The sequence below is a fragment of the Aulonocara stuartgranti genome (assembly GCF_965226115.1).
Source record: "Aulonocara stuartgranti genome assembly, chromosome: 20".
NCBI classification, from domain to species: Eukaryota; Metazoa; Chordata; class Actinopteri; order Cichliformes; family Cichlidae; genus Aulonocara; species Aulonocara stuartgranti.
In genome coordinates, this window is record NC_138956.1 from 11,190,239 (window position 1) to 11,206,395 (window position 16,157).

The 16,157-nt window shown below is 41.7% G+C and overlaps 2 protein-coding genes across 3 annotated transcripts; one reads left to right on the top strand and one right to left on the bottom strand.

Moving 5' to 3' along the window:
• Positions 1-691: 691 nt before the first annotated feature.
• Positions 692-9,647, top strand: tmco4 (transmembrane and coiled-coil domains 4). Of its 2 annotated transcripts, none has more exons than XM_082518852.1 (14): positions 692-962; positions 1,651-1,801; positions 1,893-2,067; positions 2,257-2,284; positions 2,485-2,614; positions 2,995-3,092; positions 3,270-3,413; positions 3,557-3,676; positions 4,994-5,158; positions 5,283-5,419; positions 5,731-5,827; positions 5,910-6,027; positions 6,254-6,371; positions 8,795-9,647. In XM_082518852.1, the coding sequence occupies exons 1-14, from the start codon at positions 920-922 to the stop codon at positions 9,284-9,286; spliced, it is 2,016 nt and encodes a 671-aa protein (XP_082374978.1). In that variant the 5' UTR covers positions 692-919; the 3' UTR covers positions 9,287-9,647. The 2 variants fall into 2 exon arrangements, with proteins under 2 accessions (XP_082374978.1, XP_082374979.1); XM_082518853.1 differs by having other exon boundaries at positions 5,731-5,815.
• A 385-nt stretch (positions 9,648-10,032) lies between these two features.
• Positions 10,033-14,683, bottom strand: htr6 (5-hydroxytryptamine (serotonin) receptor 6; the record flags this gene model as incomplete). Its single annotated transcript, XM_082519339.1, has 3 exons — positions 10,033-10,389; positions 12,091-12,225; positions 13,775-14,683. The coding sequence occupies 3 exons, from the start codon at positions 14,681-14,683 to the stop codon at positions 10,033-10,035; spliced, it is 1,401 nt and encodes a 466-aa protein (XP_082375465.1).
• Between the last annotated feature and the right edge of the window lie 1,474 nt (positions 14,684-16,157).

Consider the following 16,157-nt stretch of genomic DNA (forward strand, 5'->3'; position numbering starts at 1 on the left):
AGCATACTGCTGTGAAAGTGTCTGTTCTTTTCTCTTTATGCTTTTAACACTGATCAAATCCATTTATTTACAACACTGCACTGAATAATGTAATTCTCTGTTTCACATCTGGCCATGGGCCACATCTGATCAAGTGATTACAATGCGCTTCTTTGACAATGTCCTTGGCAGACAGCCCTCTTTCTCATACACTGTCAGTCTACATCTGAGGATAAGCATCACTGGAGGCAGTCAAACTGTCATAAATGGACCTTGGATCATGTTGGTACATATATGTGAACAACATGCTCTTCAAATTTTGAAAAACTTCACAATGATCAATTTGAAGAAAAAACAAAACAAAACAAACATTAGCAGGGTTATGAACCAGAAAAAGGTTGTGTTGGAAAATAAATGCTACACTCACACCTACTGGTCAGAATTATATAACACCAGTGTGTCACAAGCAGGGCTTTATCGGTATTTCTCCTCTCCTTGTATGGAGCAGGAGTTTTTGTAAAACGAGCGCACTAACTGCTCAGTCCTGATCCAAACTTTAGAAAAAATAATTATATTTAATCAGTGTCTCGAAAATCACTTCCAAACGAATACAACAGGTGAACATACCACGGACCTTCCTCAGAGTACGTGGAAGTTACGTCACTTAAAAGTTGAAAAACAAATGATACCTTCACTTACCGTCGTACATGTTAAAGTTGGACTTTTGACAGCCACGGGTGCGACTCAAAAACAGTTTTTATAGTAATACAGAAAATCGAATTTTAGAAGCGATTCTATTATTTGATTGTTATAACGACATACATACTTGGTTTTATCAAGTAAGTTGACCACATTTTAGATCGCGTTTGTCTTGCGCATTTCACATCAGACACGTCAATGCAACAAAAGTTCAGTCTGCGGAGTTGTGATATCAATAACCATGGAGGAAAAACAGAGCAGAACGGAAGCCAACATTGCACCAGGTACCGCATAAAATGAGTTTTCTATATTCGCTGGTGCCATAGTAGTAATTGTAAGTAGTAAGTAATAGGAGTGGTAATGTTGTGAAAAGTTCCCAGTAAACCGTTAGCTAGTTGACCGGAGAAGAAGCCACTAACAGCCAGCTGTTTAGCAGCTAAATTTTTGTGTTGCTAAAATTTATTGGTTTAAGTTACATGCATATTATATATGGTAAAAGCGAGATTAAAGTGTTGAAATAAATAAATAAGTGGATCACATTTGAATAGCCCCAGTACGCTGAATTCGGGTCAGTTCATCAGAGAGCTAGTGAGAGGCACAAAGTTAGACATGTACTTAGTTCAGCATGGCACATGGAACAAACTGCATTCAAAGCTCGGACAGTCTACGACTGATTTTTTCTTATGTCATTAAAGTTATCCCGTAAAAGGTGACATTAGCCCGCATTTAAACTACTGAGGTCTTGTGGTAAATTCGGCATGTAGGTAAATGCACCATACAGCATTTATAATAAACTAACGTCTACATTATTATGGCATTATTACAGCTTGTCACTTGACCCACATGTATGAATACATTACTGCAAGTTTATTGATTCCTAGTGTGACACGTGTATTTGGCTTCTAGTTGAATCTAAATAAATTCAGTTCTTGCGTTATAGTTAATCATTAAGCTTTGACCATATCATCTCAGACCCAGGGGGAGCAGGAACAACACGAGATGGCCCATGTGACCAAAGCCCTGAGAGAATAATCGGCAGACGGTTTTCTGAACAGAGCCGGTTTGCTTATGCTGCTCTTTGTGGTGTCTCCTTGGGCCAGTTGTTTCCTGGATCTGAAAATAGGTAACCATGAAAGGATGAGCCATGAAATTTCCTCATGGCAATATCAGTGTTGGCCTTGTGCTGAGTAGCGCCTGCTTCTTCTATTTTTCAGCGTATTTAGGGAGCAGTACCTACAGGCCTTAGTCCACTGGTTGGATCTGGATGAGTCGGTGATGCCAGTTATGGGAGCCTTCCTGTCAGGTTTAGGCTTCGAGGGCTCTGACACCTTCCTCTCCACCCTGCAGGGCGAACCTCTGCTGGCAGCAGGGACCACCCCCATCACGCAGGTGTTTGTCACTCTTACAGAGGATAAATGACCCTGAACTACAAATCTCCTTGTAGTTTGGTGATACTGGGGTCACAACAGTGCACAGCAATGGATCTTTTTGCTTGTTTTTGATAGCTGAAAATATATTGCATTGTATTTATCTTTGCAAACCCTCTTATCCCTAACCAGCTTTGGTTTTCTGTTACAGGATCTGGTGTCTTTTTCTGTCAAAGATGGTAAGAGGCATTTAAGAATAAACCAGGGATTTTCATACTTTAAGGCTAATCACTCCAAATTAAAAGAAAACATCATTATACATATGTGTATACATACATATATATTAAAAGGCCTGTTGTCATCAAGAAACAGCCAGATGAAAACTTTAACAGTTGTTGTAAATTCAATTTTAACAATTTTAACATTTTTTGGTACTCAGGCGAGTATGATGCCAGGGCAAGGGTTCTCATCCGTCACATCAGCTGTCTGCTGCGAGTCTCTCCACAGGAGCTGGAGGAGTTTGAAGAAACACTAGGAGAGAGGCTGAGGGAAGGGGGAGAGGAGAGCGAGTAGGTTATGGCTTGGATGGTGGGATGAAAGGATGAATGATACATTTACGTGTCTGAGTTCATCGTTTAGAGTACAAATGATAAGGCATTTCATTCTGTTATAAACCCATTTAATGTTAGTTCATTTAAGATACTTCATGATAAAATGATTTTGCTTTGCTCATTTGGCCAACTGTCTTGTGTGCCAGACTGTTAAAAATCACACAACGGCTGCACATGACAGTCACACTTGTAGTCAGAATGACAGCATGAAGATAAACAATCAGCTAATTGTGTTCAAGATGTCAACTTAAATGGGCCAGAAGAGGCATGTGACGTTATTTGTTTTTACAGCAAGTAGATGTTTCACCACATAAGGATGATCTGTCCTTTTCAATTAGAGAGGAGTCCTCACGGCGGCGGAAGAAAGAAAGAGGGCGAAAGCTACGGCGTTACCTCCTGATTGGACTTGCCACTTTGGGTGGAGGAACAGTGATCGGTGATTATTCTTGCTTCAGAATTTCAAAGTCTCCTGAATCAAATGATAATCAGCTGATAATTAAATCAACAAAAACAAAAGAGAAATTATCAGAATTCTCGAGCTGACAGATAGTGGCTTTGACTAGCTTTTGTATTCTGTACTGACTGATTTATTTATTTTTTTTGCCTTTGCCAGGTGTGACAGGTGGGCTGGCAGCCCCTCTGGTGGCAGCAGGTGCAGGTGCTGTGCTGGGGGCTGGAGGTGCTGCTGCTCTGGGCTCGGTCACTGGCATTGCAATTATGGCCTCTCTGTTCGGAGCAGCAGGGGCTGGACTGACAGGTAAAAGCACTGATGACTGTGCTGATACTAATTATTAGTTATTAGAATTTGAGCGTAATTTGATAAGACCTGCTTTTTTTTAATTGTCCAAAAGGCAACAGAATTGTATCACATTTTAAAGGATTAATCCATTTTCTCTCCAGGCTATAAGATGAAGAAGTGTGTTGGGGCGATAGAAGAATTTGAATTCCTGCCATTGAATTCTGGGAAGCATCTTCATGTGACCATTGCAGTGACAGGCTGGCTCTGTAGTGGTAAATACAGTAAGTATTGCTTCTGCTGTCTCGCCACAACCGCCTCCAGTTTCCAGTAATTAGGTGTGGGCAGTTGAAAAATCTATCCATGCATCCATCCAGTTAATTAACCGTTCACCCAGTTTGGGCTCCTGGAGGTGGTTGGGGTGAACCCTGTCCTAGCTGTCATAGAGCAAAATGCATGGGTCTGCCCTGGATTGTGATTGGAGTACAGTCTCTGCGCTCACCACCATAGTGTTCCGGTCCAGAAGCACCGTATGGGATCTCCATACAACATTTTATAGCCCAGTCAAACAACCACAAAATCCAGAGCTCTCATACATCCTCATACATCAAGGACTTGTTTACCTCAATGACCCATTGATGGATTTGTCATCTTCAAAGTCTGCTTCCTCTATGGAAGACATGACAGTGGGATTGAGGGGATCCACAAAGTATCCCTTTTATCGCCCGACTGTGTCATCAGTTGATGTCAGCAGGACTCTATCCCCACTTTACACAGTGTTAGTAGAGCACTGCTCTCCACTCCTGAGTCATACAGTGACAGTTTGCCAGATTCACCTCAAGGCTGACCATTAGTTTTGTTCTATATCCTCGCTGTGAACTTTTTTCATAAAATTTTAAATATGTAAATACGAACATAATTGAATGCATTTTTTGTGTTAACCTTTATACGTGATAAACAATGTACACATAATTTGTTCTATAACTGAAGCAAATGCTGTAATTTGACTGTGCTGTGACCTTTGAACAGTTAATCCTGCATAGTTTGTTTTCAGAGCACTGCATAAATCTAGTAGAATCAGTGCCAGGGCCAAATGCACAGAGGGGTAAAGAAACAGATTAACAAGCACGTTAGTCAAAGACATTCGCTACGATCTTTTTGCTGATAAACAAGCGGATGTGGTCAACCCTAGTAAAGTTCTGTACATAATGTTCTGAATCTACTCTAGCAGAGATTATACAAACAAGCCACTTATGATGTGTTTTTACATAAAACAATGCAGCTGTATTCCTGCAGCTCCATTCCATCACTAATACGTACGCTCTTTTACTCAATTTAGAACCACCTACACATAAAATGCTACTTTCGCTTGCTCCCTTATTCACAAGGGGTCGCCACAGCGGTGAGGTCTGCATGTTTGATTTGGCTGATTTTTTTTTTTTTACACCGCATGGCCTCCCTGACGCAACCCCAAAGGAATTTGTGAACCACCTACACGTAAAAAACAGCTAACAAAAATAAAAGAACAAATTAAAAAAATACTTCAAATACAAGTGCAGCTTAGTTGATCAACCACAATAAACACGACTGCTGTGTTCCAGATTCGTTCCAGGCCCCGTGGTGCAGTTTGGGCGAGTGTGGGGAACAGTACTGCCTAGTGTGGGAGTCACGCTTCCTCAGGGATCTGGGCTCAGCCATGACGTCTCTCTTGGATGGGCTGGTCAGCATGGTGGCTCAGGAAGCCCTAAAGTACACTGTGCTGTCAGGTAGGACCGCTGTGCAAGAAGCTCTTGTTGGTGTTATCTGATGTGAGCTGATGGGATGTGAGTAACCTTTGGAACCAGTAGTCATCCTTTACAGTTTCGACTGCTTTCTAACAATTCCCATCAGGGATTGTGACGGCGTTGACGTGGCCTGCGTCTTTGCTGGCAGCAGCCAGCGTCATCGACAACCCCTGGTGTGTTTGTCTGAACCGTTCCGCCGAGGTGGGGAAACACCTGGCACAGGTTTTGAGAAGCCGACAGCAGGTAGCCTTTTATTTGGTATCTTTGTTAATACAATCTTATCGCCACATCACTTCTCACCTTTCATCTGCTCGATGCAGTAGAATTTCAAAGCCTTAGAAGAAAGAAGGCTGTATGGCATGCAGCAACATGTGTGCGCTTCACCTGTGGTGCCTGTGTACACACTGTTCACCGGATTACATTAACCAGGATGACTCTGTTATTCGCTACATTCATTGCTTCTCTAAATTGTTTTTCTTTACTATGAATATGCCTGTGTTCACTAAACAGCAGGAAAATTAAAGCTACTCACCATTCCTTTCATGTGTTTGAAGGGGAAGCGGCCCGTCAGCCTCATAGGTTTCAGTCTTGGAGCTCGAGTTATCTATTACTGCCTGCAGGAGCTCGCCAGTGACCGAGGTGCAATTAGAGGTTGATGATGGATACATTTCTACTTTGTATCCCGCATTTTTCAGACTCTAAAAATTCATCTGTGTTGTTTTTGAATCCTCAGGTAGTGAAGGAGTAGTGGAGGATGTGGTCCTCCTGGGGGCCCCAGTAGATGGATCTGAGAAGGCCTGGGAGAGAATGGCAAGAGTAGTAGCTGGAAAAATAGTAAACGGATACTCCAGGTAAGGAAGAGTTCTTTCCTGATTTAGAAATCCAGAAATGAAACCTTTTTTTTAACAGTAATGCTTGCAGATGCTTTATGCTTTTGTTGTAGTAATTATTTAGCCAGTAGGTGAGCTGAGTCCATTTATGTTCCTCATGCAACTTTGCAAACGACTGTCACAGCAGCAAGATGTATTTTTCAATGACTGCATGAATAAAGGACTCTCTGATCTACATACCTATCAGAGGGGACTGGCTCCTGGGATTCTTGTACCGAAGTTCAGCTGCACAGCTGTCTGTTGCTGGCCTGCACCCAATCAACATCCAGGATCAGCGCATAATCAATGTGGATCTTTCCTCAGTGGTGAGTCAGAGCCTGTGTTTGAAATCTGATGAAGTACACCTTGGTAAATTAAAACATGGCTGAAGGTAAAGGAACTGGAATTTTAAAGTATTCAAAGAGTAACAAAAACCACATGCAGTGCATTGTCTCAAATTTGGTCTGTTAGGGGGTCAATTTATGTTTTTGAAATAATAGAAGCAGCACCTGAATAATTCATGAGAGGGAAATGAAGTAGCTCATTCCTACATGAGAAGAAATTCAGACAAAAGATCTGTAACTACTCTTCCATATTCATGCATGACATTTCAAAAGGAACATTGACTTTTGATTTCATACCACATAACCATCACATCAGGTAGCTGTGCGTTTCCAGATTTGCTTTTGCACAGCCCTAATCCACAGCTTATATAAGTTTTGTCACATCAAACACAACACTGACATATTTTCACCCTGTAAAGTTGTTATACAAAACACTTGCTATTTACACATCAAGCAGATACAGAGTGAGCGTGAGTGTCGTCTCCTTTGACTCCTGAGGGAACCATCTGGATGTTTAAGCGCAAAGCAAATACACCGCAGCGATCACCTGGGGACTGTTCAGGAAAACAGGTTCACTGGAAACTCTGGGTTTCCTGCTCCTGAAAGAAGGCTAAATTAAACTCCATGTGTGCTCCTGGAGTTTGAAGCTTTAGACACACACAGGATAGTGATCAATAGATCAAACTTCAGTAAATGTAGTCTTTAAATTTAAAAACAACATCTCAACATTCACATCAAATGCAGACATCTCTTCTACTACTAATAACCAAATTGATTATTCCTGGGTCTGACTCTGTCGTATCTTTTTGATTTCCATCTTGAGCTGCTGTTATCAGAGTAACAGCTGAATGATTATGTTTAAAACTTCATAATTTCAAGTCTGATAAACAATGGCTTAGTGGATGACATGCTTTTTTAAAATTTTAAATAAATGTCATGGTCTGCACTGGCATACAATTGTATTTCTGGCCCTACTGGAATAACATGGAGGCTCTGCTTTTTATTTACCAGTTGCCATGGTGACTCTTGCTCGCTGAGGTCCATTGTTGATCAGGGTGAACACGGTCAGATTTAATTGAAAAGTTTCCCCTCTCAGATATAATGACCTCAGTGTTCAGGGTTAGAGTCAAGAGTTTTCAGCCTGTTAAACCTGCTATACACCCCAGCTAGTCGCTAACTGTCTTCTGCTGTTATCCACATTGGAGTACTAGTACCATTAAGGGTACTTTGGAGTACAGCAGAAGGTAAGGTTTCTTCATTGTCAATATAAAAATATGCATCAGTAATGGATCATTTCTAAAATAACTGGACGCAGCAACTGTTGTAAGCTCTCAGCTTAAGTATCCAGTGACATCACGAATCAGGATTTTTGTTCAAAACATGGCAGCAGTGTTTCTGCAAACACAAAGAAAGCAGCGATCCTTGTGTGACCCCTTTACTCTCTAATAACTGATCTGAGGAAGGTAAGGGAAACACTGTGCCTCATTTTATTACTGCAATTTAAAAAAACATATTTTTTACTAGATTTAAAAGCTCATGGTGTCGTGGTTTACACAACTGACTAACAAGCAAAAGATCTCCAGTTTAATCCCAGGAGAGACACAAATCCTGTTGGGGTTTTATCAGGAAAAGCACCTGGTGTTAAAATGTCTGCCAAATCCAGATCATGTGGAGTTAACCACTGTGGCTTGTCAGTTAGTACTTGGCTGAAAACAATAAATAAAGAGCTTACATTAGTGGAAAAGAAACCTGAGAACCAGTGTGCACTATGTATGACTGAGCTATTGGGTCTGAAACCAAAATAATAAGTTAAAAGGGGTCTTTTAGGAGTAGGGATTAAAGGAATAAACAGAGCAAAACTGTTACAGACAGGTATTTGAGACGATGGATCACTGCAACTTTACATCTTACTTCTGGAAGAAACATTTATTTAATACTTAATACAAAAATTGAAGGTTTTCCAATAAGATTTAGGTTTCTGTAAGTGAGGCAGCAATATTAAATACTGTTTTATTAGCATATTAAAAGAAAGAGTTGTTTTGTTTAAATATAGCTGAAATTTATGAAAAACAAGGCCCCCGCTGGTCTGTTTCACATCACAGCAATGATTTTCTACTAACATTCAAGTCAACACAACTACTCATCATCTGTAGTAGCTCCAAGTAAAGCATTAGAGGTTTCACATGTTACTCGAGTAAAGGTTTAAACCACAGCAGTAAAAAGATACCTGACATGTCTGAAGCACCATACAGCACATACCCGGTCATGTAATGAGGAGAACAGGATAAATGAATCGTACAAAATAACACATTAGTGCCTAAATGTTTCTTTAAAAGAACAAAAAATAGGTAGTATACGAATGAGGTTTTAATCATGGATAATAGCACTGTATTCCTGCCTCCTAGGTTAAAGGTCACTTGGACTACATGCGTCAGATGGACACCATCTTGGTAGCAGTAGGAGTTCCCACTAAAGAAGTGCCGGGAACCTCTTTTGCAATTCCTCAATATGTAACAGTGGCAAAGGGGACGGTGGACATCGCTGGCCAAACCACCAATGAGCGACAAGCGGCCGAGACACAAAACCACACTGAGAAGCCTGAGACGCAACAAAGCAGAGATGCCAAAGAGTTGGCAGAGACGGAGGAGACTGCTGACGGTTGGGATATCCCTGATATTTCAGATCTGCTGGACTCATTAAACGATACAGAATCAGACAGCAAAATGTCACCGCAGCAAAATTCACCTCGTATTTCAGACGAGAAGGCTCCTAATAACATCACAGCCACTGATGTGAATGTCCGGTGTGACGGTGTAGACAAGGACGACCGGGATAATGAACACATATCATGGAGCTGGGATGACACACATTGGACTACAGAGAACTCGCACAAGTGAAGGCGGCCAAACTTGTAAAGAGCATGTTACTGGACCGGCTGCTTCCTTGTAAACTCTTCTCAAGTTTGTTTGTTTGGATTTTTGTTTTTTTGTTTTTTGTTATTGGAGAAAATATTCATTCCATTCTCAACAAAGTGACACGAAAGAGACTGCACAAGAATCGACACACACACATACGGCAGCTTCTAGTGAAAATCCCCCAAATGAAGTGTTTTGTTTGACTGCTTAAACACGGGTTTAGATGTATTGATTGAATGATAATTTTGGTTATTGTTTGGTTAACTTTTTTTTTATAAAAATGTAAATATGGTCATAATTTATTTTACAAATGTGCTATGAGCATTAAAAAGCAGTCATGTTTTGTGTGTTTCCGGTTGAAATAGTTTCTGTTTGCTTGGTTTGGGATATTATATATAGTGTGATTCCATATAGATAGCAGTGATTCCACAAATATGTCTTCTCTATGAGGCTTTTTTCCTGTCCTGTTCTATAAGACTCTCACAGTAGTGATTCACAGCTTACTATAGAATTGCATTCTCCACTGGCACTGACAATTGGAAATATTGTTGACCCTGACACTGGCTGAGAGCGAGTAGACCTAACAGAATGTGAGCATAAAATAAATAGATTCTTTTTCAATGTCTCTTCAGCCCAAGCCTCACAGTGAATAAGTCAGATTGTTACCAGCTGTCGCGCTTTTCCACTGTAAACCCTGATATACCCTATAAGCTATCTTTAAGTACTATTCAGTCCAAAGTGTCAACCTGGTTGGGGAGAAGGAGAGGCAACTCAAGCCCAGCGTGCTCGGCATCCAGCAGATTGACAGCATCAGTGGCGGTGGCGGGCGGGTGCGTGGGGTCAGAAGCCAGAGGTGAGGGTGGGTTGCTGGCAATGTTGGGCTCTCCCGAGTTACGCAGAGAGAGCGAGAGCGCCGGTGAGGGTCTTCGGGGCGACCGCGAAGAACAGCAGGGCAACAGCTTCCCCAGAGCTTGCTTGAAGTCTCTCATGAACAGCGGGTAGATGATGGGGTTGATCGTACTGTTGCAGTAGCCCAGCCAGGTTATGGCGTCAAAGAGCGCAAGGGGGACGCACTCACACACTGCCTGGATGAGGATGGTGACAAGGCAATGCAAGCGTTAGGGTTTAACAACTTAATGTAAGAGAAAAAGTTTAATACAAAAACACATAAAACATAAATGGAGAAAATGAATAACAGCTATTAGATGACACAAATATGCACTGCCACATGCTGCAACTAGTGCAAAATTGTACTCATAAAAGATTGATTTAGTTGTTAAATGCACCAGTACTGCCAGATTGTACCTAAATATAAGAAATAATTAGTAAAACATTAGGAAAAAACTAATCTCTTAAAGTAAATGTGTTTTCATATCATGCACAGATGTGTGCACAGACACAGATGATAATGCATCAACAAACATTACAATGTAACACAAAGCCAAGGAAGTAGAAGACTATAAACAACGGGCAATGAATGAAAGAACATGCTTGTGTATTAGCTTTATTACATTATAACATCTATTGAATGTTTATTAGTTTAATAAGCACATTTTTTTTGCCAAGTTGTATATTTTTATTGACCTAATTTACAGCCCACATTTATTTGTTTATTATGAAATTGTTGAAATAAAATGAATTAAAATTACATTTACATAGAAAATTAATAATACATGCGCACACATACACGGGTGTATTGCACATACATTTTTCAATAGATGTAATTAATTCAATTAATTGACATTTTTAAAATCGACTCAATGTCATGCGTTTTACCCTAAAAACACTCTGTATGTGTGCAGCCCTAGATGTATGATTTATTTACTTTGAGAAGTCGGTACATAGATGCATCGTTTTTTTTTCTCTGTCTGGCTGTTAAGAAAACTGATCTTGAAAATAACCAGTAGGTTTGGGGAGCGACAGTGAAGAAGGGGACAGCTGTTAGAGGAGAGCTTCCAATACTATCAAGATGAGGCAGGGAGGCGGTGGGAATGGGACAGAAATGGGGGGAGTTCGTTTCACACACCACATTGAGTGCGAAAAAGAAAGGAGAGCGCAGGCACAGTCAAGTCTCTGTGCTCTGTGTTATGCAGAGGAGAAGTGAGAGGGCACAGATGGGAAATCAAAATGACTGGATCACTGAAAGCTTGAAAAAAAACAGGACAAGTGTCATTACCAATTTAGATTAAGCTGTTTTCTGACATTCGTTTACTCTCGGCGAGGTTTTTCGGGGTCCTCCTTGTTTGTTTGCTGAGTAATAAGTGTGTATATTCATTCAGTCTAATCAGATCGAAATCACTTTGAAAAGAGTACCAATTATAAATGGTACTTTTGTAGGCTGTTTTCGAGGCTTTAGGAATGAGTCAGCCACACAAAGCTGAAATGCCAATCTATTTCCTCGTTAGATCGCCTGGCAAGGCTGTGACGCCAAGGCTGGCCAACACAAAAATAGATCAGTATCCAAGTGTTTTTTTCTCGCTTTTTTTCTTCTTTTTTTCATGTATTTCACACTCTTTTCGTGCCCACCATGTTTATAAAATTGTGAGAGTACCTCTGAATCACTGAGATAGATGCACTGAGTCTTAATAAAGACTAAGATGCTCAGGGATGTTGCATATATGTGAAGCCAACGTGGATTGAATGAAATTATTTTTCTTTTCTAGCTCATCTGATCACAAACTATTTAATAATTCCTTTACATATGTTTATGTAGCAGATGCATTTTTTTCCTCTATGACATCTCTGTGTCATTAGTGATGGAGACAGCCTCCGGTACTCCTACTGACCTCTGCCATGTTGGTGATGAAGAAAGGCAGCCAAGCACTGAAGAAGAGTCCCAAGAGGACTCCCAGAGTCAGACTGGCCTTGAGTGCCCTCCGACCCTGCCTGTGAGCCAGGCGACGCTCGCTGTTCACTGACGGCTGTGGACAGGTGGGTATAATACAGATCCTTAATCTCAACAAGCACTGATATCATGTAAATCCTCTTTGGCATTAGTTATTCAAATCCATTTTGGCTCCCTTTGCAGTTTGTCCAAAAGTCTTGAGCCACATCTCATATTTAAAAATACTTTGGCATAAAAACTGTCAATATGTGCTCCAATTTATTGAAAAGTGCAAACATGCAAGAAAATAATTTAAAATGCAAACTTCTGATTACTTTGAAAGTCAGTATTTGGCATGACCATCTTTATTCTTCAACACAGCCGAGCTTTCTAAGCCAAGTTTTCTCCAGGCTTCTTGAAGGACAATCAAAGTTCTACTTTAGATGTTGCTGTCCTTTCTCTCTAGATCATCCCACACTGCTGCAGTAATGTTGAGGTTCGGGCTCTGGGGAGGCCAATCCATGACTGGTAGTGTTCCATTGTGTGTTTTTCTATCCAGGCATGCTTTTACTGCATTGGTAGTGTGTTTGGGATCATTGTCATGCTGTCATGCATGGTGAAACAAAATCTGACAACACTTTTCTATGTTCATTATTCCATCCGTGTTGACAAAGTATCCCAAACCAAGTATAAAATGCAGTACCAAACCATGACAGAGCCTCCAGCTTTCTCTGGACTCATCACTCCATTACATCTGTTGCTACTGATGCAAGTCGCTTAACAAACAAAATTACATTCCTAAAAATGGTAAGGCACAAAAAATGGACTGTAAATGAGCGAAAAAGGAAGCAATGAGAAAAACTTTGAAAGTCCTTCAGAAAGTCTAAAGAAAGTCTGGCTCCTTGGAAGCAAATTATAAAGAAATAAGTGCTGGCTCAAGACTTTTGCACACCATTGTATTTGTTTGATTAGTGGTTTTGCTTGAGTTCTTCCTTTTTGTCAAATCAAAATAATTTTCAGAGTTTGCGGAAACATATTTATTCACTTCATCTTAAGAATACTGTATACTGTACTGTCATTTCAGTCATTATAAACAGAGACTGTGTAGTTAAATATCACCGAGCTCCTCAGAGGTTTGCATCCAAGAGCTGGAACAAGCTGATACATGATATGGAGGATACAGTGAAGATGCTGATTTTAAAGGCTTGATGCCTTGCTCCTTTCACCTGAGTCGCTAAAGAGCAAACTTGTTTTCAGTTCATTTACTATCTGCAGAATTATTTTTAACACTGTGTACTTCCTCTCTTCTTTTTCACAGTTTTAATTTCATAAAAGACATAGCCAGTAAAAATCGAATAAAATAAGGACACGTTTGAGCTGCATTCCTACCATTGATTTGAATCCTGCTCTTTAAATGTTCACATTCAAGGACACTTTCCACCTCTTAGCAACAGTCTTTAACATCACCACAATGTCCTTACTATGCCGAGAGAGTTTCATGTCAATAGATTCATAGGTAAGGCTTTAGGCTTATCCTTTTCATCCATTCATCCTTTTCTGTGCTTTTTGTTATTATTTGGTCGGCAGCAATACACTGACAGCCTTCGCTCTGTTACATTTAACTGTTTGGTGTCTCTTTTTCTTACCGGCATGTTTTGTGACACAGGAGGCTCCAAATGGCTGCAGTCATCTCCGTCCTGCTGAGCTTGCCCTGCTGCAATGCCCGGCGAAGGAGGCCGGGAGGGTTCTCCGAGAGAAGGGTGCGGGTGAGGCGGGTGGCTCAGCGCCGCCACCCTCTTCGCCTGCCTGCGTGCCACCAGAAGGATCCGGCAGTAGGTGAAACAAATGGCACTGGAGGGCAGAAAGAAGGTGAGCACAGATGCCACCAGAGCAAAGGGCAGGGTCACCCGCAGACGACACTGGAAAGAAAGGCCACCTGAAGGTGACAGCTGAAAGTAGGATTCTGGGTACAGTTTGTCAGAGTAGGAGCTGATGTTCCCAGTGCTGACCCCAAGAACAGATGAGTGTCCGCTCCTGTGGCCCAAGCTGTGCCATTTCATCTGAATGGGCAGGAAGGAAGCCAACGCTGCTAGCCCCCAAGCAGCCCCTACAAGGATTAACGCCCGAGGCGGGGTCATCCTCTGCTTATAGCGCAGGGGCGAGATGATGAAGAGGTAGCGGTCCAGGCTGATCAAGCACAGGTTCAGGATGGACGCGCTGCAGCACATCACATCAAAGCAAAGCCAAACCGGGCAAAACGCAGGCCACAGCACCCAGGCCCCGCACAGAACGTTGAGCATAGCTGGGGGCATGACCACCAATGCCACCATTAGATCGGAGAAGAACAGAGACACCAGGAAGCAGTTTGAGGTGCAGCGCAGAGAGCGATGGGCAAACACCAACGCAATTAGCAACATGTTGCCACAGATGGTCATTAGGATGATGATGGTCAGCATAAAAGCTAACAACCAAGGGCCGCTGCCGGTGATGTTCCAGGCGCTGGTGGAGCTGCCGTTGTAGCTCCCTAAGGTCCCAGACAAGTGAGAGTCAGCCATGGCACCTGCTGGCAGAAGTCAGTGAACGAGCTCTTCAGGTAGCACTAGATGTTACAGACCTTAACCAGTTCTCCTTTGCAGCAAAAGCTCACATTTCAGGGACATCGTTGAATGGAAAGCCACTGAGGTCTTGTGCTGAGAAATCAGGGTTAACTGAACTGTTCTCCATGGATAAAAATCCCCATCCAGAAATACATCCAGGTGTCCTGGACTTACTTCCACACCCACCAATATAGTGATCCAAATCCCCAGCACAGTTTCACTCATCTCTCCATCCTGGCCAGTGTCCCTGTCTCATCCACAGCTAAGAGCCAGAATGAGCCGTTCGATAGCTGACAAGAGGGTTTCGAAGCAGCATGTCACAATGATGACAGGCTCCGGAGGAGGGCACAAAAACAGAAAAGCCTTGAATCGGCATATGAGAGCAGGCTCACTGAAGATGAAGAGAACAAGGATCAATGCTCAAAATTATACCTCACCTCACAGAAGTGGATCTGTCTCTCGCAAGTCCTTTGCTGTGCCTTGCTGAGCTCTGCTGCCTTACACAAGTCCGTTTTATTCTGGGAAACACAGCAAGGCAGCAAAAAGCAACAGAAAATTGTGCAGCAGTCATTTGTAAGCACCGCTCTGTTCGCGAGTGCTCTACAGGTATCACGGCCATGTAACGCTCGGTCCTGTTAATCCCTGTGTCGGCCACTCCAGCGTGCCTCCCAGCCTGAGCGCACAGCTACTGAGAAGGAGCGTGTCAGAGCATTGAGCCGTTAATGCATAACCATGCACAATCACAGCCAAGATATGCTAATTCTAAATCATAGGAACTAGTGTGGGTGTTTTGTTTAGATTTTTTCTCCCTTGTTTGGACATGGTGTTTTTAACTACTCTGGAATAACAATTTTAAAAATGTCCATCACGCCTTGATTTTCTTTTCTCATATGCACTATATACATATATTTTGACACTACTCCACCACCACAGTCACCACCAAAGTGTTTAATTATCAGCCTTAGTTACAAGTTACTTTGCAGTGATTGTGATTGATCCATCATTTATAGGGAGATGACTGTTTAAAACCAATAATACGTAAAACATGGATCAGCTGTATTTGAATGATAACACTGATTGCATTTTAATCTGCCAGTTTCTCAGTAACACATTGTAATATTTCAGCATATTTTTGTTTGTTTTGGGTGACTCACACATTATACCATTAGTGAAGAAATTCCCTATTATATAACAATAACCACTTTACGTCATCTTGTTATTCTCAATGCACAGAGATGACGAGACAACCCCAGAATCCTTCATTTCCTAACAGGAACATTTGAATAGCCTTATAGGACTGCTTTTACATCCCTGCCTCAGCCTTCTTCTCTGACAGTTTTCAGAAAAATTACTTCAAGCACCTTTTTCAAAACTGCATTAACACTTGACTCCTAACCCCCTACCCCTCTTCAAGTGTCATTATTACTCCTCA

What these genes read in the sequence shown, in the direction of transcription:
- tmco4 (XM_082518852.1), top strand. Translation starts at nt 920, where the DNA reads ATGGAGGAAAAACAGAGCAGAACGGAAGCCAACATTGCACCAG. An exon ending in AGCAGGGGCTGGACTGACAG is followed by an intron (nt 3,414 to 3,556) that starts GTAAAAGCACTG and finishes TTTTCTCTCCAG; the next exon opens with GCTATAAGATGAAGAAGTGT. An exon ending in TTTTGAGAAGCCGACAGCAG is followed by an intron (nt 5,420 to 5,730) that starts GTAGCCTTTTAT and finishes ATGTGTTTGAAG; the next exon opens with GGGAAGCGGCCCGTCAGCCT.